The 26,529-nt window shown below is 41.2% G+C and overlaps 1 protein-coding gene across 1 annotated transcript in view; it reads left to right on the plus strand.

Annotated features, from left to right (window-relative positions):
• LOC111220574 (phosphofurin acidic cluster sorting protein 2-like) overlaps positions 1-26,300 on the plus strand; it is a 49,158-nt gene extending 22,858 nt beyond the window's left edge. The window contains exons 3-24 of the mRNA XM_022743692.1: positions 4,991-5,080; positions 6,586-6,711; positions 9,429-9,591; positions 10,940-11,031; positions 11,290-11,370; positions 11,745-11,804; positions 13,188-13,339; positions 13,525-13,618; positions 14,688-14,771; positions 15,421-15,548; positions 15,689-15,821; positions 15,928-16,032; positions 16,319-16,425; positions 17,360-17,514; positions 17,615-17,725; positions 18,992-19,094; positions 21,646-21,688; positions 21,796-21,838; positions 22,070-22,208; positions 22,315-22,538; positions 23,292-23,405; positions 23,618-26,300. Coding sequence (XP_022599413.1) covers positions 4,991-5,080; positions 6,586-6,711; positions 9,429-9,591; positions 10,940-11,031; positions 11,290-11,370; positions 11,745-11,804; positions 13,188-13,339; positions 13,525-13,618; positions 14,688-14,771; positions 15,421-15,548; positions 15,689-15,821; positions 15,928-16,032; positions 16,319-16,425; positions 17,360-17,514; positions 17,615-17,725; positions 18,992-19,094; positions 21,646-21,688; positions 21,796-21,838; positions 22,070-22,208; positions 22,315-22,538; positions 23,292-23,405; positions 23,618-23,733 — 2,463 coding nt within the window. The 3' untranslated portion in view covers positions 23,734-26,300. The remainder of the gene's footprint in view (positions 1-4,990; positions 5,081-6,585; positions 6,712-9,428; positions 9,592-10,939; positions 11,032-11,289; positions 11,371-11,744; positions 11,805-13,187; positions 13,340-13,524; positions 13,619-14,687; positions 14,772-15,420; positions 15,549-15,688; positions 15,822-15,927; positions 16,033-16,318; positions 16,426-17,359; positions 17,515-17,614; positions 17,726-18,991; positions 19,095-21,645; positions 21,689-21,795; positions 21,839-22,069; positions 22,209-22,314; positions 22,539-23,291; positions 23,406-23,617) is intronic.
• Positions 26,301-26,529: the final 229 nt, after the last annotated feature.

The raw sequence follows: 26,529 nt of genomic DNA on the forward strand, positions 1-26,529 counted from the left end.
TCCAATTGTGTGTGTATGTGTGTGTTGAGTGAAAGCAGAAGCCGCGGAACGCCTTTAAAACCTCTTTAACACAACTCCACGTTGAGCTCTTGTTCCGTCCCTGGATCACTTCCTGTCTTCGCTGCAAACAGGGGAGCCAATTTAGAGAATTTAACATGTTTAAAAAAAGTAACTTTAAGAAGAAGTGTAAAGTTGAACTTGTTTTCCCACAGGCTTGTGGAGCGTGGTAGAGGGTCTGTAACATTCCCCATCTGGCCCCAGAAAGACAGTAGAGAAGCTTGTAGCAGGGGAGAGAGGGTGGGAGAAAGGGGGGGCCAAAGGACATTCAGTACAAGCTTTCCTTGCCAAGGCTCTGTATTGTTAATGCATGTCAGGCAGTTTGAGAGTGCTAGTCTTTTGTGCCTTGATTCATTGTACCAGCCACTGAGCATGAGAAAAAAGCACATACAAGGCCCCTTTGTGGACCTCAAGTTAATGGCAAGGTCAGACTCAGAGAGAGTTTTATCCTAATTTTTTCTTTATATACAAACTTATTGCTGCAGCTACCTTCAAGGTTCTGTCGTCGTGTCTGGAGACTAAACAGCTTATTACAATTGAATGCTTTGTAGATTCAGAAAAGCTAGATATTTTTTACTCCCATGTTTCATTTAGATCTTCAAAGCTTTGTTTCATGAATTGTTCATGCAAAGTTCTATTTCATTAATTTAAACGTTTAACATTGCAGTAAATGTTGTTTTAAAACTTTTCTGTCCTTTTTGAGGGAGGCGAGAGCACACTGTTGCATGATCTCTGAGCATTGCATGCTTGTATTTTTAAGTTTGTAGTCTAAGACTTGAAAGTTTTCAGTCTAAAAAATGTGGTATTGTATAAGAAATGGGAAAATACATATAAATGTGTATTTTTAAAAAGCTTCATAAATGGTTATTGCATTAAAACAGGATTGTTGCTCACATTGCCAAGAGCTAGTGCACTTTATTTTCTGCTGTTTACCCAGTACCATTGGGACAGGAAAAGAGGTAGCAGAAGTGGAGGTTTTACCTTGAGACATCAGATGCAACACCACTTGACTTCTCTGTAAACAGTATTAGAGTTACTGTGTTATGGTGATAAAGTAGTGGAAGTGCTACCTTTTCCACTTGTTTGCCAGTGATAAAATTGGAAGTTGGGAGAATATCTTAACACCCATTTAGTCATCTATGATCTTTGATTTTCACTGGAGAAGAAAACTGATTTGAGCAGTGTCAGTTCTGTTTTGCGAGACACACCAAGCTATATGCAATCTGCTTGGTTGACTGGAGGGTGTTGATTATTTGAAGCGTGGGTATGTACTCTATGTCATTTCTGTTGGCTGTGAGACCCATGTAATCCTCTTGCCTTCTGTGGCTCCCAAGGTGAGAGCCTTTGGACATTTGCTGGCCTTGTTTTTCTGACTCTGTCTTTCTGTGGATTTTCCTTGACTTGCCCGCTATGTCATCTGTCTGCTCTGAGGTGTCCGCTGTGATTAGATCAAAAAAGGCTATATCTGGAAAAACTGTCAATGGAGTAAAAATACTGAAAATGAACTGCAATTTCAAATGATGGTATGACACATGCATTTAGATCTGATTGTGTACAATAAGTTATTTTAAATCATTCATGTATGTGAGGTATCGCTGCAAATAAAGCTAAGCCCCTCCGGTATCTTGTGATGATTCCTCAGCACACACCCAACCATTTCATTTGGTATCTGTTACATGATTCAGCAGCTCTGATGACATTAGGATCCAATGTCGTACCCACTGCACCGGACCATTAAAGAGTTTCTCCCCAGGGTATTAAGCCAGATACAGGATATCCTTACTGCTCCACACTGCTCACAAAGTCTTACTTGGTTCTGTTGGTTTAGCAGACACCTGAACTAAGCTTTGAGGACGTATGAAATTTTTGCAACCGTTGATGAGTTGCCAAATATATTACACAACAGATGTCTGTCTTCAGCATGCACAGCTTGACATAGAATGGTGAACCCAAGACTTGACAAGCTGTTTCTGTTTTCACGTTCACACTTTTAAGTCCCTGGTTCCAAGATTGTAAGCGGTAGAAAAAGAAGCTTGGTAGAAGAATTAAACTATAACTTGAGAAGGAACACGACAGACTTTAATCCAAGGCAAGAAAGAGACACATGCTAAGGGCTGAGACACATCCTCTGAGGATACACTGTGTGGTGGTGTCCTCGCATTTGGAAGAGACTGCCACAACCCATGACATTTAAATCCCTGTGCTGTTTGGCAACAACAACTTTGTGGCAGCTTCCAGAATTAGCTTAGCTGATGAATCTTTCTCAACCAGAATAGCAAGCATTAGGTAATAAAGCTAAATTTACTTTCGAGTTGCAGCTTGAAAAAAATGGCAAGTTCATAAACTCTATATCCTGATGGTATATATTTAAGATGGTGTCAGTGGGAAAGTCAGACTTTTGGACCTGATTGTGTGTGTGGGTGTGTGTGGGTGTTTGCCTGTATTTATATATTTTTTATTTAAAAAGCAAGCGCTATGTTAACTGATATCCATTCACCCATCTAAGTCAGCAGAGTGGCATCCTGTTTTATTTCATGTGTTGTGGGAAAAGGCACTTGATTTATCTTGGTGAAGTCCTCAGTCGACAATGCAGACACCTGACCTGAAGTTTTTCTGAGTTGTGTTTACAAGCAGTGGCGGGAACCTTTCCCTGACCGCTAACATGCTTTGCTATGTCACATGAAGAAGTATCAGCTTTCCTCCTTAAGCCCTGAAGGAGATACCATCACTGAAACTCTTCACTTACATCAAAATTATACATCCTTAAACATGACGTTGCACCAGTTACGATGAAATTCCCTCTCAGACAGCACACGGCCGAACAAAGTCACAGACCTGACTGTGCTCATTCCACGCTTATTGACTGAACAAATTTAGGTTGTAATCAAAAACAGCTCTGGTGTTTGACATTTTCTGCTATTAAACAGGAATTCCAATATGTTGAAAATGGATAATAAAAGACTTTTTATACATTTATGCTTTTTTAAGGTTTAGGTCCCTCCTGGACCTAACATGATTAAGAACCCTAACCAGTTGTTTTTATAATGCTGCTGAGACTAGCAGTAGCTTAGAGCTTAAAAGTAAAGCAGGCCTGTGATTAAGTCGTTACTGGGTTGAATTTTTTATACCGTTTAGAAAAATGTAAGTAGGGAAAATTCAACACCAGCTCTTAAGATGTTCCTGAGCAAGTCCATTTGACCTCAATTTCAGTGTTTGTAGTAGCACTGTTCTTCCCGAAAGCAGTGAAGGAGTAGAGGATTGTTTGTTCTGGGCTGCCACAAGGTGTGAATCTGCATAAATGTGTCAATGTGAAGCAAACTGGCAATAAAATAGGGCTTGCCTGCTAGGCAACTGTTGTCTGGATAGATGTGAGCTTAAGAAACAACATAAGATGTGGGATTTTTGATGATTGTTTCTATTCCAAATTGAGCATATTGAATCGAAATGAGTCGTGAAAGCTAAATGATTTTTATGTATTTGTCAGTGACCTTCCTCCTTCCACTTATGTTCTAGGAGATAGAAAACATTTTACTAATTCCATATGAAAAGCACTGGTCACTGGTTGATCTTTTCCCATTGGCTGTTGCTCTTTCAACATGATTAGGGGTGAACATTTTCTACTGTGTCACCAGTGGATCAGTTTACAGTTTTCATTTTTAAACACCTTTAGCGACTTTTTTTTTCTTTTTAAAGCACCTAGCAACAAACCTAGCAACTTTTTGGACCTTGACTACTTTCTGTAGTGGAGTCGCCAGCAATGTCCCAAAAGCAAGAGGCACACCTCTCTTTGCATCTACTCTGTTGTGAGTGGCAGAGAGGTGGACATTAGTTTGTTACCCAGACGGAGGCTGTGTTTGGTGATTTTGTCAGAGGATGTCCCAGTTATAAAATCAGGAATTTAGCAGCAGCAGAGCAGCAGCTTAGAAGTGAGTATTGGTTAACATGTAGTCTAATGGGCTGCGTTTCAGTCACTATTTCATAAGTGTTCTGCTGCCTGACAACAGGAACATAAAAACATGTAAATGAGAACAGCTTTATTGGGAATTTGACTGTATTAAAATAATAATCAATAGGTAAGTTATCCTTGTCATATCCAATATTTGATAGTCATCCTGTTTACATTATGCAGTAATTCAATCTGCTGCTGTTATTTCTGCACTCAGTTCTGCCGTGTACATACATTATGCGTGTCTATTTAAGGCATCTGTATTGTCCTTTTTTTTCCCAAATCTTTTTCTCACATTGAACCTTTTTCATATTTTTTTCTGTGTACATATATGTAGATAAATAAACAACCGTGTATTGTGAAGTTGTCATCACTATTTTTATGTGTGTACACATGGAGTTCTTAAGCTATAAACTAGCCTGCTTCAACCACTCATGTCAGTGTCTCGGTGTCAACATATTACCATTTAAATAAATATTTTCTGATGATTTGGTCGATCGGCTGCTCGATTGGGACAACAGCGACTCCTGCGGGTTCAGAGATGTGATCCTGAATTTGAGACTTTTGTCATAGGAGTTGTACATCCCAGCAGGGGACACTTCATATTTAGATTTTGTATAAGACAGATGTGGAGATGCCCTTCTTATAAAGTAGCCGGTCAAAACTCTTTTTATATGACATGGTTGTGGTCTACAGAGACATGTAGTGGCCACAAGTTGTCACAGCATTTTAGTTAGAAGCAAGTGAATATAATATCTCAAACTTGACTATTACTTTATGTACAGTGCATCTTAATGTAGTAGGTAAAACAAATCAAACTTTAGCAAATATTATTAAATACTACTTTCTTGTTTTCATTCCACTAGAGATGTATGTCAAATTCATGCTAGCAGCTAAAACAAACCTGGAACTCCCTATGAGTAATAGTTCATGTGGAGCATTTGTAAGTCTGCTTGCAATGAAACTTTGCTCTGCTTTGTCTTTCAGGGTTCTAAGCGTCTTCTTAGATCGAATGAATACATCCTCCCACCCAGTGGACTGATGGAGACAGATCTGGAGCTCACATTCTCACTACAGGCAAGGCATCTGACATTATACTGTGAATTCTCACACTGATATGACAGTTACTTGACAGACAGGACTGTGTTGAAGTGTTTATTCACACTGGTGCCCCTTCTTAACTCCTTTGGTGGTTGGTTAGCTTGTTTTCTGATAGCAAAAAGTTTTAAGTTCAAATAATTCACATATGTGCATGTATTTTATATGGATTATATCAGGCATAGTTATGTAAACTCAGTCTGTACCACAAATTTGTATTATTTTGTGGTCATATGAGGTATTCACTGTTGTTGTAGGAGGCAGATTATGCTGCTGTTGTTTCTATTGTTGAATAGGATGGTTTTCCAATGAATCATCACTGGAAGTCATTATTGTGTCTGATTTGAAATCGGATACAATACATGCTTGCCGACAGTTTGCTTACTGGAATAGCTGGATGGCTATACAGCTGATCTAAACTAGAATAAGGTGAACAAGGTGTGGAGAACAGACATGATAGCTAAAAATGATTCTGCACTTGAGTGAAGCCTCGGAAAAGGAGGGGCAGTACTGGACATGAAAACTGCAGCAGTGATGTTCAGCCAACCTGTGAAACCTGATCTTAAAATCTATTATTGTGTGAATATTATAGGCGAGAAAAGTCAATGTGAAGATCAAGTGCTGGCAGTCAAGAGACAAAATGACTCAAGGACACAGACAAGAAGGATGAAAAGAGCAAATGTGAGGATGAAATGCAGTCCCAGAGAGAGATTAAGTTGTGAAGTGAGGTGCAGAATCTTGGTGAAGGTTCACCAACAGTTCAGCCACAGCTGAGCAAGCAGACTACAGAAAGGTTTTTTGATATTTCAGATAATAAGATTGCAGAATCTGACAACCACCATGTTGGTTCATTGCTGAGATCTGAGTGAGGCTGTATATCTGTGTGAACTCTACATCATCACTTCACACAGTTCCAAGCCGTCAGCATTCTGACTACAGATAAATCCTCTGAAACAGCGAAGCAGTTAGTACACACCGGGATAAGTTCATGGAACACAATGGGGAGAACTTCAATTGTTGTCTGGCAGTCTGAGCAAGCCAAAGGGATTGTTAGGCACACTGGGTGGTGAAACATTGCAAAGGTCTGATGGCAATAATATGGCCTGGCCACGCTCCATGTTTCATTTAATGGTAATAATGTGTGTTATAAATCACTAGTCACCACTTGAAGTAATGAAATCCACTAAATCATTCACAAAGAAAAGGTGTTGTCTGGTCGTAAAATAAGTGGCCATCAGCATGTTTTTTCATGTAAGGAAGAATGACTTGAAATAACACATATCAAATACATTATTTCAGTTGTATTGTTAAGTAAAAATGTAATTTACAAAAAATAGGGGCTGAATATACAGTTTTTTCTTCATTAAATGATTTAACTCATGGAGCAACAAAATCAAATTGCGTGTGGTGGTTTCAGACTAAAGGCTGATGAATGTTTGATGCAGTCTGCATTGTTTACCTGACTTTAGTTTTGTTCTTTTCAGTACCCTCATTTTCTGAAGAGGGATGCCAACAGACTGCAGATTATGCTGCAGAGGAGGAAACGCTACAAGAATCGAACCATCCTGGGCTACAAAACTTTGGCTGTGGGAGTTATCAATATGGCTGAGGTACTGTACAGTGCCTCAATTGGGGCATCACTTTCAATCATTTCATTTCATATTTCATTGGCAGCCGTTTCATTTCTCTTTAGAAACATATAATTTTGCTCTGAGCTGGTGATTGCATTCTGCTGTTCTCTGACAGTGACTGACAAAGCTATTAGTGTCTTTGTACCCACGTCTTGGTTGCCAAAGAGAGGGCCTCTTGTGATACACATCATTTCAGCAGATTCATGCTCATCACACATACTGCTGTGTGAGATTATGGGCCATCTGGAGCTGGCTTCATATGCACTTTTCTGCAGTGTACTCAGTCATGCTATGCACAAGTAATGGACTAGAAGCTCATATAACGCGGAGTGCTCTTTAATGTAGATATACTGATAAGTTATTTTTTATTAGGCCTTGATCCTGATGCAGTGGTGACTTATCAGTTACATCATACCACTGGGCCCCTTTTTTTAATGCCAAAAGTGGCTCTATTTGCTTTGCGTACGGATGCCTATTGTCAGTGTGGAGATTACAAATTGAATCTGTTGGCTGCAGAATTGTTCCATTCTATGGGTCATTCACTCGCAACAACTATGGCTCTATTTTAACAGTCTAAAGTGCATAGTCTACAGCGGGTGGCATAAGTGCATTTAGGGTCCGTCCATATCACTTTAGCTATTTTAACTGCAGAAAAAACGATTGCTGCGCCAGGCGTATGGTTCAAAAAGGTTGAACTAATCTCTTATTTAATCATGGGAGTGTTTTGGGCGTAACAGGCAATACACCAATCAGAGTGCCATCTCTCATTCCCTTTAAAAGCCAGGCACGCTTGCACCTTGGCGCATTGCTTTTATAATGGCGCAGTGTTTCACACCGATTCTGTTTGTGGCGAGTTGATTACATATTGTTGACTGACCAGTGAGCCCAGTCCTGACACAGGCCTGAGTTAATCAATGCGCCGTGCAAAGCTCTACAAGGAAGCAAAGGCACAAATCACAACGTTTGACATCTTTTATGTTATATTATTAAGTGTAAATAATGAACGCTTCTCTGCAGAGCCTCATTTATGTCCTAGAGACGAATGGCACCGTTGTACAACACACAACATGCTACACAGAATGCTTCTGAGGCTGTTTTGTAGTATTCCACCTGACTTATCCAAACATCTGAAGCACATTTTCAGCTCACTCTGCTTGTGTTCAACAGGCAGAGTGTACACACATGCACATTGGCGCATATTGCTATCCTCATAATGTGCCCTTAAAATAACAGTGAAATACTGCACCATCGACTTCGGATCAGGTTTTTGTTGATCAACCACTCAAATGCTTTCAAGAGAGCAATGCGCCAACAATGCGCCTCACCACACCTCATTTTAAGACCAACATGCCCATGGGTGCTCAGATGTGCGCATGTGTATTTACTATTTAAACAACACAGGTGCTGGACAGGAAAATGACAACTGCATCGATCTGAAACTAGCAAAGACATTTTATGGGGCCTCTAGTGTTTTAAGTGAGCAGAGTGGAGTGTTTTTGACATTAGGCGTACTACTACAGTCCACAGTGATGGTTTAGGAGTTAGACTTTATGTACCAGATACTGATCGATTAAAAGGCCTTGCTCAGGATATAATTAGTTTGGTGTTTGTGTGTGAAAGAGATCGAGATAGACAGGGCTTTAGACGTATTGAGCTACAGGATGGATTGGAATGGAGAAACACAGGTAACATTTCTCCAATGCTAATTACAGTAGCTGATGTGTGATCCATGCTCAGCCAAAGTTATTTCCCTGCAATAGCCCTAGGACAGGAATTGACTGACATCTGAAAACAAGACTAATGCATTATTGCATTTTAAAATACCACTCAGCTGCTGTGCTGTTTTGGAGCTTGCTGCAGTGAAACAACCCACAGGCTTCTATGAATAAAACAAGATTGACCATTATTGGGTCTCGTTGGGTAATTATGTTGTCATCTACTGTACAGTAAACTCTCTCGTGCCCTCATTCTGAATCTGTCGGGGCATTATGTGGGAGGAAGTCCCTTATTGAACTTTGCACGGTGCATTAAAGTGCACCCCTGCCAGTGTTTGAGCAAAATGAGCCTATTCCCTGTACAGCGATTCATCAAGTGAAATATTGAAAGTACCCCCCAGATAGTGCTTAGAATGGAAGCTCATCCCTTCTCATCTGATTTCAAAACAGTTTATGCAAACTGTGTTACACTGTTTGACTGGATGATATGAGCAAATTGGCTCGGCTCATTTAGACATTCGGAATGGGAAAGCAGTATTGTGCTAATGAAGATTTATTTAGAGATAGCATAGCTGTCAGCTTGTAATCAGTTGGTAAATCTCTGCGAGCATAATGCAGTGTAACAGAAGCTATCTCAGTCTCTGTTGGATCAGTATTGGCTCAGTAAAGAGAGAGATACAATTCTCCCATCCTGCCTAGCTGATGAAGAAATATTATTTGTTCCATGCTGCTTCGACATGGCTCTGAGTGATTGAAAGACGCAGGAATTATACAAGACATGAAGGCATCTCAGCTAAAGAGACAGATGAAATCCATGTATCAAATCCTGTGTTGCATTTATTCAAGAAAAGATCATATTATCAGGGACCATACAGGGGAGGGATAGAATTAAACTAAAGTGTCTTATATAAGTAGATTTTTTTATTTGAATGGATTCTTAAAATCGATGCCCGGCCTCAATGTTAATCTTCCTATGCCCAGGTGATGCAACACCCGACAGACGGAGGACAGATTCTGGGTCTCCATAGCAACGTGAAGGAGGCGCCAGTGCGTGTGGCAGAGATCAGCGTGTACTCTCTGTCCAGCCAGCCCATCGACCACGAGGACGGTAGCGGCCAAGCTGGCCGCAAGACCAAAACCTCAGGTGGGCACAGCCATCTCCCGTCCCCCTACGTGGGTCTGTTAGACAGGCATGTACCCATGCTGCCTTCCGTCAAAATCCTGTCTGTAATTTCAGCCGTCGCCCTGGAGCCAGCCCCCCCTGCCCAGGCCTCTCTCTTCCCTCCTTCCACATTGCTTCTATTTCCCAACCGTGGACCGTTATTCTCTTCAGCTATGGTTGTAATGTTGATTCGAGAGTTGAACAGATGTAGGGCCTATTACCTTACACTGCTTTAATTCTGGGGGGCGGGATGGGGTGAGGGGGTATTGGGGTCTGCTTGGACTCCACCCCTTCATCCTGCTATGCTGATCCCTTGCTGTTCTGGATGTTATTAAGGAGGCTGCTCAAACATAACAGATGAGCTCATGCACCAAGTATTAAACTAGTGTCACTCTTAGGGAAGGAAAGATGTTTATCTTTCTGCTCTGTGCAGTGATCCCTAATAACATCCATTCCTTCTAGGAACATAGAACAGGATGTTTCACAGGCAAAAGGAAGTCTGAATTAGCCGTTAAGAAAAAAAGATCTTCCATCACTTGATTTGTCCTCAGCTGTCAAACATGCAGTAAAATCGACCTCCTCAGGAATGTGGCCATTCAAACCAATAAAATCTGTCATTAAACAAAAGAAGCACAGTAAAATGTTTCAACCACTGAAATGTCATTAAATTTTAATCAGAATATTAGACATGGATCATGAAAAGGGCTCTACAGTCTAATTTGCATATAATAAGAGTTTCATTCCATTTCAGCAGTCAAATTCAGCCTATAATTATATGCTTAGAAAATGTTTTGTATGATTATGTATTTTGTTCATTATTCTGGCCAAGTCATCAAAACAAGTCATTACTGATGAACTGAGTAGAATGGGACCGGAAATTAAGCAACTTTATCCACACAAGATAGAGGATGATCTTTGAGCTCACCCTGATATCTGGGAAAATTACACAGTACATTGAAGGCATCATTTACATTATAATACAATTGTACTGTTTTACATATTTAACACCTTTTGCCTTTCAGTGACAGTGCAAGAACAACATTTACCGAAGGAGTCAAGATTTCATATTGAGTTTAGGAAGCTTGATTTCATAGGGATTCTTAATTCCAGAAGAAAATTGAGTTTGTGTTTCAGCACTAATAAGGCTGTGACCTTGGATTTCCGCCCGCCTTTCAGTTCACCATGTAAACCCCATCGCTCTCAGTTTAAAAAGATGTGTCTGTGGGAAACTTGCAATCTGTATGTAATCTGGATGCCTAATATATATTGCTAGAAGTATATGCCTATATTGAGATGTTTTTCTGTGTGTTTCTGTGCTCGCCTACTTCAGACCGCTCCCCAGACATGGATAATTATTCTGAGGAGGACGATGACAGCTACTCGTCAGAGCAGGAAGCCAGTGATGACGCAGTTCATGGCCAGGTCAGTGTCAGAAAATACTCAAGTGTACACAAATCTTCAACACCCAGTGAAATGTCATATAGCTTAAGCGTCTTCTTGCCATATAGTACGTGCTGTTGCATAGTTCTGCTAGTAATGAAGAGATCTGATCTGCAGATTTTGTCAGAAGCAGTTGTCTTTTTTGGAATTTTTTATATGTTTTCTTGCATACATTTAGAAATGCAGGGTCACTTTGACATAGAGATTTCACATATTTCATCCACCTTCTCTGTTTTTCAGGATCTTTATGATGAAGATGATGAGGTCAGGAAGCCCAAGAAGGCACGGAGGAAAATGATCCGAACCACCTCAATGACCAGGGTTAGTTGCCTCCTTTATCTGGCACATGGGCTTTTATGCTCGCCAATCATTGACTATGAGAATAACTCAAGAGACCTGTGTTTGCTGTAGTACAAGCTTTTAAGAGAAAGTACATTGTGTTCCATTTCTTGAAGCCATTAGGACGATGTGGATGAGCATGTAAATGAACACTGTGGGTTCACTGGACTGATTATAATGGTCTTTACATAGAGTGGCTGTGAATGAGTAATCCAGCAGACAGTAACTGGGAGAAGTGATAAGCCTGAGCCCAGCTGTCATGCTTTAATCATGACAGCTATTTCCTGTCAAGGGATTCTTTTTGTCATAATTTCATGGGGTTTTTTTTTGTTTTTGTTTTTTTTTTCCTGTTACAGCAACCTAACTTCAAGCAGAAGTTTGTGGCCTTACTAAAGAGGTTCAAGGTGACAGATGAGGTGAGTTGCAAAAAGGGTAATTGCCTCTGTTTTGATTGACACCCAGGAGATCTATGTTCAATGTCAGAGTAAACAATGTGGTGAAATGTAGTGTACCCGCCTGGAATTTCTCTGTCCTCTTGTTGGAGCCTTTAGCAGCTGTGAAACATATCAGTTATTAAATTGCCCTCAGGGCAGGAGAAAATAATCTCAGTATTGACTGTCTAAACAGCATATTGCTACATCAGTGTTAATGTGCTCCTGACTGGAGGAGAAGTGCCTGTGAAAAAATCACTGCCACAACAGAGATACAAGCGTCATTATAATCCTAGGCTGCATTACCTCTGTGCTCATGGATGTATGATTCATGCATTGCCATTAGTTGCGATTCATATGCAGAATCCATTAGCAGCCTTATTCTCTACTGTTTAATCTAATGATAAATGTAGGCTCATATGCTTCTCCTATTTAGGCTTGTGTTCTTCTTGAGGCTATGTGAATAAATGTTTCTGGATTCTACATAAAAGCTTGTAATCAGGTCATAAGCAGGACGCCGACCATTTGTGTGCAACAACTCTGAGATGTCCATTAGAACATAATCTGTGTTGCGCCATTATAAAGATAATAATTACCACTGAACTGTGAAACCTAGAGGAGTTACTGTTTCTCCCTCCTCTTCTTTCTGATGTCAAAAACACTCCTGCGATCACATCAGCAAAGATTATTTTTAACTGTGTAGATTTTCAGACAGAATGGGGATTTGCTCTACCTTTTCACTCATCCCTTTAGATTTATATTTACTTAAAACAATCAGCACCAAGAGACCTGTGTAAGTGATTTAACCTAGTGATGCCTGGGTTGTGCTTTGCTGGATGGTTCTGGAAGCTCCAGGTGGCCGGATGATCTTTTATCACGTTCCCTGTCTCTAATCCCTTCCTTGTGGCTGGGCAGTGTGCAGGGATACAGCTCTATAAATACATAGCCAGGAGGAGGAGAGGGGACAGACTGTGTTTATCTGCTCCCTGCCAGCTCCTGCACTTATGGAGTGGCATTAATCACCTGATTAGTCCACAAGCCTGGCTGTGTGCAGAACCTATGATATACATCCCCACTGTGCAGCTGGCAGATCAAGGCTTAGCACCTTAGCTCTTCTCTAGCACTCACTTACCTTTTAATTGGCCTGCTTAGGACCAAGGCAGGGATGTATTTATAGCATAAATTTTCTAATTTTGCCGCCATCAGTGTTTTTATTCATTCTTTAAGCTCCATTAGTCCAGCTGTGAAAGTGATTAGCTAATGCACAGCACCAGTCACTCCCTTCACTTATTTAATCCATGGCCATAATTACAAGCTGCTGATTACAGTGCGCTGATGTGTTGATGATGTGTCTATCCTGTGTGGCAGGTCCTGGACTCTGACCCAGTAGACCAGACCCAAGAGGTGGAGGAGGATCTGGACTTACTCTACGACAGTCTGGAGGTATACAACCAGAGTGACAGTGGGCCAGAGATGGAGGACAATGAGAGCGTCCTGAGCACACCCAAGCCAAAACTCAAGTATGTCTTTACTTAACCTGAATTATTTCTTTTCACAACCTGTGCATGGTTTTAGTGTGAAATTGAAAATAAGATTTGTGGGGAAGTATTGAAGAAATCACCCCCCAATAAATTGTAACTCACCCTTCAAATGGAACTGCCCAGAAAGTACTTTCTCATATTCAAATTTTTGTTTCTGTTTTCAGGCCGTTCTTTGAAGGGATGTCCCACTCCAGCTCCCAGACGGAAATTGGAAGCATACACAGCCAAAAAAGCCAGCAGAGAGAGCTGTCATGTCCTGTAAGTCGATCACCAGGCACTCTGTTACCCCTGTGATGCCTTTCAGCCCCACTGTTTACCCGTAAAGTTCTGCTTCTTGATTGCAGGGGACGTTCTTTCTGTGGGCAGTGTTATGTAAAGGAATTGCCCCTGGGCAGTGTTTAAATGTCTGGCAGCCGTCTGTGCTTATTGTGGCTCAGGGATTCCCAAGGACCATGATACTACAGTCAAGATATTCTGAGCATGAGCGCTATGCAGCCCACCAACTCCCACCCATGTAAAATAGGACGGGGCCTGTGGTCCTTACCCCGTTCACCCCTATAGCCCTCCAGTATTTATAGAGACTGACACTGAATGACCCCTCCACCACCATCAACACACACACAGACACAACTATGCTCCCAATACTCAACGAGACGATTGGATGTAACAATCCCTTAACTCCTACTCAGAGATTTATGGGCCATTGGAAGCAGCGAGGGCAGAGAGAGAGAGACATGTTGAGTCTGATGGTGAGAGAGGGAGTGCTGTTTATAAATATCTGGGAATCCATTTTAGCCCGTAATAAAACCGCCTGGAGCATTTCAGACTGCTATAGCCCTCCATTTCGCTCAATAAATGTCTCCAGTTGAACTTCATAAACATGTCTTGGAGGCAAAATGGAAAGTCTTTGATCTAATATTGAAATGAATTCAACTAGATGTTAGAAGATGCACTTAAACACATCGAGTCGCGTAAATTTGAGAGCACAAATGTGTCAGTAATGCTTTTGTAGTTTATATATTAGCACACAGCTGGAGTGAAACCTATAGAAGCTTTTAGAGATATTTATACTCGCCAGCTCTGTCACTGTCACCGAGCTCGGCGGTGTGGCGGCACCCCTGTGAAATTGCTCAGTTAAAGATCCTAAGAGTGGTCAATCTTGACAGCAGCAGATGGAGCACTCCCATTTGGAGCTTTGTGATTTTTGTCATTTATATTAACCAGAGAAGTAACCTTCATTGTTAAAATGTTTGTGTGTGTGTGTCTGTGTCTGTGTGTGTGTGTGTGTGTGTGTGTGTGTGTGTGTGTGTGTGTGTTTACCCTGCAGAGTGGAGACTTTCTGACCGTGGACAGATGTAAAGTGCAAGGGGCCCGATATCAAGATGACAGCATCACAGATACAACTGTTGGGGTATGTTTTTTTGGGACAGCGGTAGTTTTTTTTCTTTCACTAAATCCCCCCTGAGCATTCCTTTCTCAGGTTTTTCTTCTCCCTCTCCACTTGAGTGCCCTTTCCTCCCATGGGTCTTAGTTGTTTTCCAAGAAAAGGGAGTATGCAAGGGCAGGCAAACCAAACAGCACAGTCATCCATTATGGATCAGTAGAGCAGACAAGGCGGCCCCATGCTGGATGAGTCTCGACTGATGAGGATCGAAAGAGAGGTGTTTGTGTTATTTGTTGTCTTTGTGCTGTCAGGTCGGTCTAACCTTGTTCATCTAACCCCGGCTCCCCCTCTGAGCAGCGGGCAGCCGGCTCGTCTCACTGCTCCACTAACCCAGTTCAAACTGAATATCTGAGCTGCAGGATCACATCATTATCTCTGACCTCAACACCTAGGATGCCTCAGTGCCTCCACTCTTTCAACTCTTGTCCTTAAAATGCTGGCTGCAGATGCACCACACACGAAAACACAAAGAATACAGAATGTACCTGCAGCCTGAGAAAGAAACTGGTGTAGATGAAATGGACATGACTTTCTGTGTTGTATGATTAACACCAGCATTGTCCTCTTACAGTCCTTTTGGCTCATGTTTTCTGTTTGCTCCCCCCTTTTGGTTCAGGAGCCAGAGACTGATGACAATGGGCCAGGGCCGGGGGAGGTGAGCAACTGGGATGTCAACACTGAACGGATGACAAGCACTGTTGGCAAGCTCTGCAAGACGGAGTCCCAAAACCACATGTCTCCCAGGTAAAACCGCTCACCGCTACATCTGGAAACGTAGACACAAAGTAGCGTTATGTTACAATGTATGTGCGTGGGTTTGAAATGTTTTGTTAACTTCTAAGTCTGTCATGTATTTTGAGCTCCTTGTCATGTCTCCTCCTCAGTAAAGTGGAGAACAAGCTGCAGAGGCGTCCTCGCAGCACCTCCATGAAAGACAGACAGAACTCCAAGGCCCAAAGCGACAGGACCAGCAGCATGGAGAGCGAGTGCTCCCCAGACTCACGACTCATAGCACAGGTAAACAACAACACAGATGTAATATAAAGCTGCAGATGTGTTCTTTACAGATGTTTTCTGTCCTGTGTGTCAGTCTCAGACTCTCTGCTTCTCATTTGTCTCAAAGGTTCCCAGGAAGTCTGTGTATGACCAACTGAACCAGATCCTCATCTCTGACGAACGCCTACCAGAGAGCATCATCCTCATCAACACCATGGAATGGCAAGGACAGGTGTGTGCTTTTCTATACGTCAGTCATGAACTCCCTTACCTTCATTTCTTCGTATATGCAGTAGAAACACTTGGTCATGCAGGATAGGGCTTGCTTGTTAAGCATGCTACAAGCATTTTCTGCCATTATTGCAAAAAGACTGAAATACAAAAAAATATTGTTGAGAGGGTTTACACTCTGTGTAGCCCAGTAGCATGTTTTCCCTGCTTTCTTTCCAAACCAATCAACCCTGCCTCTTGTATGTCCATTAACTCATCGTGTCCCTCTCATGTGTGTTTCTGTGCAGTATGTAGCCGAGTTGCTCCATGAACAGGCCCAGCCCATTGTGTCCACCTGCTCTGCTGCCGATGTTCAGGCTGCCTTCAACACCATCGTTACTCGCATCCAGAGATTGTGAGTCGCATACATACATACATACATACATACATACATACATACATACATACACACGCATTGGTTGAATGACACAAGTCATTCAAGAAAGTGTGATCCTGCTGGTTGTTATCTTGAAGTAGTCCTTGCCAAACTATGTATGTTTGTAGAGGCTCGCCGCCAGAGAATTCCGGGACGCCATCGCTCACGCTGCTGAAGTGCTCTCTGTCTGTGAACCCATTCTATCAAAAATGCGTCTGTTTTCTTGTGAAAAGCTGAAGTTCAGCGTTCTTCCCTCTTTCTTGGATCCATCTGTTCGGCTGCCTTCTCCTCAGGAAGTCGTGTCAGTGGGAGACGAGGCTGTCTCAGTCTGCTATGCTGCTTCTGTTAAACCCATTTTCTCTTTAATCCATCTGAACTGCAACTTTTCAACTTTTTCCACACCTGCTCCTCAGTCAACCTGTTTACTCCAGCTGGGGCCATGTCATGTAGAGCCATGCACATTTCTGATGTTAACATGCTCGCTCAGTGCTGTCGCTGCTTTAGCTGGCTGCTGGGTTTTTCCTCTAATGTTATCACTGAGCATCAACAGAACTTTTTAAAGCCACATATATTAAGGTCTCGTTCTGCTATTGGACAACCTTTTAATATCTCAAATCCTGAAGCATTTGGCTGCGAAGTCCCTAAAGCTGTTGCAATATTTGGTTTAATTTGCGGAGCCTTGCAGATACTTGCAAGTACCAAGTATTAAAAATGATAACATACAACATAATCTGGCTCTCAAAAAAGGTAAAACAGATTTTAAAGCAGGAAAAACCCTGTTGAAATATAAATCTTTCTTTCAGACACTCATAATTTATCCCACGCACCCTCTCTGACCCACATCTTTAATGATTTGGATCTCTCTCTTTCTCTTAGTTACTCAATCCATCTCTCCTTATTTTAACCCTTGCAGCTGTAACTGCAATGCACAGACACCGCCGACGATGAAGGTGGCAGTGGCAGGTGACCAGAGTTACCTCAGCACCATCCTGAGGTTCTTTGTGGAGCAGCTGGCCAACAAGACACCTGACTGGCTCAGTTACATACGCTTCCTGGTGATTCCCATAGGTAAATCAGCCAGGATTAGTACAAACCTCATAGGAAATATCAGCCTATGAGGCTCCGTATTTTCAGCTTCATTGTATACATAAACATTTGCTCTGCACAGGTTCTCATCCCCTGGCAAAGTATGTGGCCTCCTTTGACAGCAAGTTCAACAGCATCTTTATGGACACTGCATGGAGGGAGCTGTTCTGCAGGACAGAACGGCCCGCCTCAGGTAGGGTGCATAGCTCTGATGTCTGGCTGCAAAGCAAGTCTGTGTGTCTAATGTTCAACCAACTTGAAAGGGAAAGAAATGGGGTCAGAGCGTGGGTCAGGGGCTGATGGATGGGACGAAGAGATTTCTTCCAATTGCAAAAGACAGCTACAGTCTGCTTTAGTGTAGCAAAAAGCTCTACATCATGACCCTACTCCTCCGCCCTGCTGCACCATCAGATTGTGATAACTGTGACTCTGATATTTAAGGTTGTCAAAATTTATAAGAATATTGAAAACAAAGACATTTCTTGTTCAAAAATGTACATCAACATGAGATAATAGATCTAGTGGTATTTTTTTTACTTTCCTCATGTCTGTTTTGGTTTCAGTGTTAAAGCTTATAGCCATTTGCCTTAAAAAAAAAAAAAAAAAACCTACCATAGATTTAATACCAGTAAATAATATATTCTGGGATTAATCCAAGTATCTGAAATGAAGACATTTGCATTATTAATTTGATTATTTTAGGACTATTTTGTGGAATTAAAGTTCTTTTTCTGTTAATGTGTTTTACACCCACTTGCACTCGTACAATTATTGGCTCACACATATCCATGTTTAAGCTTCTATTCCCATCCGGTTCCTCAATTCTCACTTGTTCTGCCCAAACGTGCCTGATATTCTTCACCCATCCCCACCCCATTAATTCATTTAATTTATTCCCCATAGGTGCAAGAGTCATAGTCTTACACACCATGTTGAATCATCTCAGAAGGGGCTGCAAGAAAAAAAATCAAAGATGTAAAAAAAACTGCTTGCTTCTCCATTTATTCCCCATTAATTCTCATTTCCTTGACATTAACTGTCAGCTCAGTCTAAAAAGCAGGATTTGATAGAAATGGCTGTGGGTGCTTCCTTTCACAAGGCGAGTTGGTTTAAACTACAGAGAGGCAATAGGTCAAAAATAAATTGACATTAAAAATCAGCCTCATTCCACATTTCAAGTTGTCATAAATGTATGCCAGGCTGCATATGGCCCACAGGCCTTCTGTGTGACACACAATTTATCTTGTATGTCGTATGGCTGACTTCACCCACAATTCATTGCATTGTACACTCAGCACACCCGTCTCCTTAATTCCGTGAAATGTAAATGATTAATGCATAGTCTTCTAGCGATCTGCTGTATGTGAAAATTAGCATTTGCATCAGTTGTCTTGAAGCTCGTTAGTCAGACATGAAAAAGAGGAATGTTGCTAACAGTCTGTCTCTCTTCTCCCTGCAGATAACATAGATGTAGCAGGACGAGTCGTTCAGTATCTGGCCGGTGCCAACGTGTCCCACCAGTTCCCCATCTCAGAAGCCATGCTCACCTACAAACAGAAGAGGTGAAGTAACTTTGATTATTTGAGCAAACTAATGTACTGCATCTGTTTGCATGTATGTTTTTCTGCTTTTTGTGCTCTGTGCATGTCTCTGTTGGAATGATGTCTAACTTGGTGTACTGATGTTAATGTTCCTTTATTTTCTCTTATTGAAAATTAGTCCTAGAACAAATATGGCTACAGCTGATCAGCCCATCATTAGGACTTCAACGCCTCAAGTGAATATCAGCTAAACTGCATGAGGAAGATATTTAAATGCATATGCATGCAAGCATGCATCTACAGGCAAACACACACACAAGTTGTTTTCATTGAATAGGTTACATTTTTTTATTCCGACATAAACGATGCAGGTTCTGGTCCATTTCAAATTCACTGTCTGATAAAAAAACATTCATGCTTGATTATTAAATTCAGATCAGGGAAAGCCTGTTTTGACACATTGACCCTGTCGTCTCAGACACAGACGCACTCAGCAGACAATCTGTTGCATTTCTGTTTGCATTTGCTTGTTTTCTTTCTGAGGTTTGACCAAACCTCCCCTCTTTGTAACAGTGGTTTCCTACTGGTCAGAAGGTACAAAATTCAACTCGCAGTTTTAACACTGTCGCATTCCTTCTTCCCCTTTTCCCCTTTGATTTGCATTCAAGGAAAAGGAGTTTGTATTTTGATTTTTACATCAGGTATCTAATTCGACTCTTGGTTTGTTTTGCCCTTCTTATTTTCTCTCCTCCATTTGGCTTGACCTCCTTGCTGTGTCTAACATTTCCCTTTCCACACTCGATACTCACTGTAACTTCACTTTGCACTCCTGTCCTGACTTGTGTCTTTGGTTTGATGTGACTTTGATTCTTACTTTGTCCTCTGTGTTGTTGCTGTGAAGATTTGCCTAACAACCTTTAAAACAATCCAAGTATTTGAAGTGGAATGGTTTTCTGGCTCATACATCCAGCAATATCAGTGTCATAATCAATGTCATTTAGAATGACCCACTAGTGAATTGTTACTTAGAACCTAGGAAGGATTTGACACTCATAGTTAGTAATTTATTAATGACCAGTGTTTTCTTCAGCTATGCAAAATCTTTACCTTGCAAAATGGAACATCACTGAAATATAATGATATAATACTGCAATGAAGACCATGGTGGTAAAATTGCTGGGGGCTGCTGTCCTGTATCTGCACTGGAACAAGAGCCAGCAGTGTTCCTCATCCTTCTGTTGTTTGCTGTGGGTGCAGTCTATTTTGCAGGATCACCGAGAGAATCACCGACTAGGTTAGGAGCTGCAGTGTTGGTTGCCGCATGTTAGAGGTCATTTGCAGAAAGATGACACTTTCTCAGCTCTTTCCCTGCCAGGTCCTTTGGTGCATTTTTATGTCTCTGCGCCAGCGACAGCCAGGGCTGTGTTGTCTGTCTGTCAGTCAGTCCCATTCTCGTGAACGCCATATCTCAGTGACGCCGTGAGGGAATTTCTTCAAATATGGTGCAAACATTCACTTGGACTCAAGGATGAACTCATTAGATTTCGGTGGTCAAAGGTCAAGGTCACAGTGACGTCACATAACTCGGTTTTAGCCTTGTGAACGCATTATCTCAGTAACACCTTGAGGGAGTTTCTTTAAATTTGGTACAGAAGGTTCACCTGGACTCTAGAATGATCTGATTAGATTTTGGTGGTTAAAGGTCAAGGTCACAGTGACAGTTAGTTTTCTGATTGGTTGATACAAATTGCTACAAATCAACCTAAAGTTACAAACCGACCAATCAAAACACAGCTACAAATCAACCTATCAACCAATCAGAACACAGCCACAAACTGATCATTCAGAATAAGGCTACAAATTGACCAATCAGAATGTAGCTACAAATCAACCAATCAGAATAAGGCTACAAATCAACTAATCAATCAGAATACAGCTACAAGACCGTTTGTCTGTCCCATTCTTGTGAACACCATATCACAGTAACACCTTGATTGAATGTTTTCAAATTTGGCACAAACATTCACTTAAGATTTTGGTTCTTAAAGGTCAAAGGTCAAGGACACGGTGACCTCACAAAACACAGTTTTGGCCTTGTTAATGTGATATCTCTGCAATGCCTTGGGGGAATTTCTTCAAATTTGGTACAAACATTCACTTGGATTCAGGGATGAACTGATTAGATTTTGGTGGTCAAGGTCATGGTGACGTCATAAAATAGTAGGATAAAGAGGCTGCATGGTTACTATGGCTGGGCCCAAACTATCGCTGTAAAACCTGTGCATAAAATTAGCTGACTTATCCCAGCACTGGCTGATAGGAAAGACCCTTCTTCTTTTGGTTGTAAGGAGCAGTCCTCTCATTCATCTCATTGTAATGTGACCCCAAAATAACCCCATTCCACCCAAGCCAGTCATGTGCCATTTCCTCTGTGATGGTACATGGTGCAGGTCATACCACAGCCATCCTCCCTCCAGGACCATTGAGTATTCATGTCTACCTTTTTGGAGTGTTGAAGTGTTCAGACTCACACTCTGGTCTCACTCACAGCCTCTTCATTCTCTCTTTACAGCCCTGATGAGGACTCCTGTCAGAAATTTGTGCCATTTATTGGGGTAAGAATTTGTCTTTGCAATGCAAAAGTGCCAGACAGAATTGCTAGTTTGTTCTTTTCTGTGTAATTTTGTTTTACAAACCTTGAAAGCTTTTTTTATTACTACAGGTTGTGAAAGTTGGAATTGTGGAGCAAAGCCTCTCGACCTCAGGTAAGAGGGAATTTTAAAAGGTGTGGTGGTATTTTGAGTGTCATTTCTGTGTTAGATGGACTGGATTCAAATTCAGATGAGTAAGGAAAAAAATAACCCTAAAATAACTGTAATATCATTTCATATATTTACTTCAGTTGTATGATTATGACGACAGTATTCTGTATTCTTACAGTGTTTAGTTTCACTTTGAAGCTTTGTGCATGAGATTATTTTTCTCCCAATTTGCAGTGGACTCAGATGATGCGATGGGGGGCAACACAAGCATCCTGTCCTCCCCAACGCCCCCATCGGCTGGTCCGTATGGGAAGGAGATTGGGGGCACTCCACCACAGTCTCCCTCTGTGTCCACCGCCCTGTCTGGAGCCGGGTACGACAAGATTCACATCACTTATCAACAAATACAAACACATCCTGACACAAAAAAAAACAAGTTGCTCTGTAGTGTTTCTGATTTTGCTTTTTCCTTTTGTCAGTTCTCCATGTTCGGGCAACGAGGTGATGGGGCTCCAGGTGGACTACTGGACGTGGCAAGGTCCAGAGAAGAAGAAAGAGGGGGAGAAGAGAGACGTGGGACTGAAGAACACCCTGAAGAGTAATTTCCGTTCGCTGCAAGTTAGCCGTCTCCCCTGTGGAGGGGAACTCACCCCTCCGCCCAGCATGGCCATGACTGTTGTTACCAAGGAGAAGAACAAGAAAGGTATGCTTGGAAAATATGACTCGCACATGCAAATGGAAATAAAAAGTGAAAACATGGTACCTAGTAATTGGTTGTCATACAAGCACAATATGAACATTTTTGATATTTAGCTGCATTACATTTGTGATTTTTTTTTTTTTTTTTTTTTTATCCTTAGTGCCCACAAAATGTAACAAAACTTTGTAACTAAATTGTCCATGCAAGAGAGATGAGCTGGGAAAAGTTATGAGTACTCCACCTGTTTACGCACAGTTTTAAAAAAAAGGATAAAAATTGACGCAGCAGAAAAAGAAATATCATTTTCATTCCACAAATCCACAAGTCTTCTGTCAAAACCTGGTGTCTATAATGCCCACAATGCAACATGATAGCTGGCAGTTCAGTCTGCAATTTGGATTTCTTATGCTAGTAGCAGCTTATGTAGCCTAGAGCTATTAGCCTCAATCAGAGTTGAGGAGCAGGATACAGGCCAGGTAAATGCACTTCTTTCTAACGCCTCTCCCCCAGATATTTGTTCTTATTTCAAACTTGTAGTCTTCAGATGCAAGCGACAGCACAAGGCCATTAATCAGACTTCACACCACTCCCTCTGGAACCACAGAAGGCTTTTTCAGACTTTTTTACACATATGCCGCAGTACTTCCCAAGAACTGTAAACAGACTTTGATGTGTAAAATCTGTGGAGTTCCCCTTTAAGTACAGAAGAATATGTGAAGGAAATGACTCACTCTCACTCTCTACCTCCCTTTGCAGTGATTTTTCTCAGCAAGAAGCCCAAGGAGAAAGAGCTGGACTCTAAGAGCCAAGTGATTGATGGTATCAGCAGGTTGATCTGCACAGCGAAGCACCAGCACACGATGCTGAGAGGTAAAGGCAGAACAACCCCACAGCTGAAGCTGCACTGCCACCTGGTGCTGACACCATGACTCACCCACAATCTTGCATAGTAACAGTCATATAAATAATGAATGATCTCCTCTTAAACAGCTGTCAGTGCACAGTGTCAAGCTCGGGTTCACATGTTAATTGTGTTTTTCATCGATTCATCCATTTAACCATGATCCTTTTTCTGTCCTTAGTCACTATTGATGGAGTGGAGTGGAATGATGTGAAGTTTTTCCAGCTTGCTGCCCAGTGGCCAACACATGTCAAGCACTTCCCGGTGGGAATCTTTGGTTACACTAAGCCTGTGTGACACCGGCCACCATCAACTCAACCACCACCAGACTCTCCGATGCACTTGTCTCACCGAGAGGCTACAGAGAATTAGAGGAAAAGCCAACAGGCCCCCCCGGCAGTAATAGTTTTCCTGTGGAAATCTTACTGACTCGCAACCGTGTTCAATACACAAATTTCATGTTGTCAATTTGATGTTTTTGATGTTGATGTTGTTGGGTGTTGTTGTTGTTTTTTTTACACACTACAGAAAGAACAAGTACTATTTTGTAAGATTTGTGCTACCGCCTCGGAGGTATTTTGAGGTTTTTGACAATTTGCCACATTTCGATAATGGCAGCTGTGTTTGCACTTTGTTTTTGTTAACATTTTATTATTTCTGTGAAATCCTACATTTATTGTTACTCTATAGACAATGGAGGAGTGTGGTGGTGATGTGCAGTGGCGTGTGTGAGATTGAGATCGTGTTTGTGTTTGTTGTTGAAAGTTGGAATATTGCTGTGAATCTAGATGGAATCCTTCTCTTCTAACTCAGTGCTCAGTTTTCTTACTCGTCCCTTTACTTTCTCAAAAAGGTAAATTTTTATAGAAAAGAACATAAAGTTCTTTTTGCCTCGTTGCTTTTAAGCACAGTGTGTACCGAAAGCAAATTGAAAAAAAAACAACTCAAGCAAGGTATTTTTGAAGGTAGCTATAATGAATGTAGCTATGACACATTTGTAACATGTGAGCAGTTCATCAAATTAGTTAATTAATGTAAGTGCTGAAGATTTTGTATCAATGCTGGTGTACATTTGGACTGTACAGTAACATCCACTTAGAAGCAGGGTAACGTGACACACAAAACAACATATTTCAACTCCCAGCAGCTGAATGCCAAATTTAGTTGTGACTGTGTGAACTGTCTTTATTATTTCAAGGTCCTGAATAGTTTTTCAGTTTCCCAGCTACAGTTCCACCTTTGTTGTAATGGGGCCTTCTTGGAGTAACGTCAGGTTATAACAGCATTTATTTGGTGAACATGGCCGCCTCGTATTCAGATAGATGTGACGTCATACAGACCTGCAGTAACCTAGCGAATACTGGATTGCTCCAGACGTGCAGTGATGTGCCAAAGTCAAGTTTGTTTTACAGTCTAACCACCAGAGCTATAGGCTTGGCCAGACTTCATACTATGTTATACTTAAAACTAATATACATATAATGTATTTGTGGTCCCTGTGGAGATCAGTATTAAGATTACTGAGTTAATTTTGATAAAAAAAAAAAAGATGGAACTTACAGATTAGTGCTCCACATTTGGCCAAATGTAAACACATTTAGCATTTACAAGACATGTGCACATCCTAACAAAGCAGTTACCGTTGTGTCCTTTAATACAGCTTCACCGTGGCTGGACATACAAGTCGTACCTGACCTAAGACATACTGATAGGTTGGTCATTCAGTATTGTGTTATGGGGAAATTTTGAATAAGAATGAGTCGGTCTGACTTGAAACATGCTTTGACAGTATTGTCGAGCACAATGCAAGTATTGAATAGCTTTTAAAATATGATGAAAAATGTATGGAGTCTTGCCAGATGTCCAAGTCACTGCCTATGTGTGTCTGTGTAGGTGTGCTATATGTTTGATGGTACTCCCTGAATAGTGTTACGTGGAATTTTTGCAAGAGGAAACCTTTGGACAAAGGGCCTTCTGTATGAGTTTGTTGTTGCTTTTTATAAAGTGAAGACTTACAAGCTTTGATAGGCTGGCTTTTTTTAGTATTGTATATAAATATACACAAGATGTACTATTGTGAATTGCAAACCCCCCCTTCCACTAAATTGAAAGCACAAATAGCTTACCTTTATTTCTTGACATAAATACCAAATATATTTACAGAACTCATACCTATGACGTTGACTTGTAAACACTATTAGGTATGTTATTTCTCATACATTTCCCTCACTTTGTAATGCACTTTCATGTGGTTTTATACACATTTTAACTCAAATTGGGACACACTTTGGATTTGAGGTGAAGTGTTAGAGGTGTTATATTTGAAATGTAAACCACTACCTATAGTCAAGAGAAGGCCGTGTTTTTTCTTTTCAATTTTAAAAATGACCCTTTTTTTTTCATGAGGATGTTGTTTATGTTGATGGGTTCAGGCGCCCTCTGTGGTCTGAAAACCATCATGGCTGTCTGTTACTTATTGTTTTGCCACTTGATGATGAAAAGCTTATTTTGCAGCTACCACCATACCCGTCTGCCTGTACTACACAGTCAAAGTTTTCTTGTCTCCTGCTTTTTGAAGGGTTCACTATCTTCTCTTAGTCAGGAGACCAACTAGCCCTTATGTATTTGTAAACTCGGGCTGTGAAGTGTTTGCCAGGGCAGATTGGTTTGAGGGAATTTGTCATGTGAGTTAGCCCTTTTGAATACTAAATGGGCACAATGACAAGTGGATTTCAATGTATATGACCTCGAGTTCTTTCTTTTTTTTTGCCCTAAATCTAGAGGTAGCATGGGGGTGTTTCACAAGGCTGGATCAATGAGCAGGCATGCCTACTTTGTCACCATAATTTAGCACTGCAAAAAAATCAACTCCAGCATCAGTGTTAATGTTGTTCATCGATGGTCAAACTACAAAGATTACAACATGCCATCTCATTGCTCCTGTTACTTGAAAAGCCACCCAGTGTCTTTGCACAAACCCTATTTTAAATGACATGACAGTATTTTTAAATTTACCACTAAAAAATATGGGTTATTCTGCATGTTTTACTATAGATGTAAATATGTTTTGGATTTTTATATTGTTTTGTTTCT

The sequence above is a fragment of the Seriola dumerili genome, unplaced genomic scaffold (assembly GCF_002260705.1).
Source record: "Seriola dumerili isolate Sdu_G_001 unplaced genomic scaffold, Sdu_1.0 BDQW01000073.1, whole genome shotgun sequence".
Lineage (NCBI taxonomy): Eukaryota > Metazoa > Chordata > Actinopteri > Carangiformes > Carangidae > Seriola > Seriola dumerili.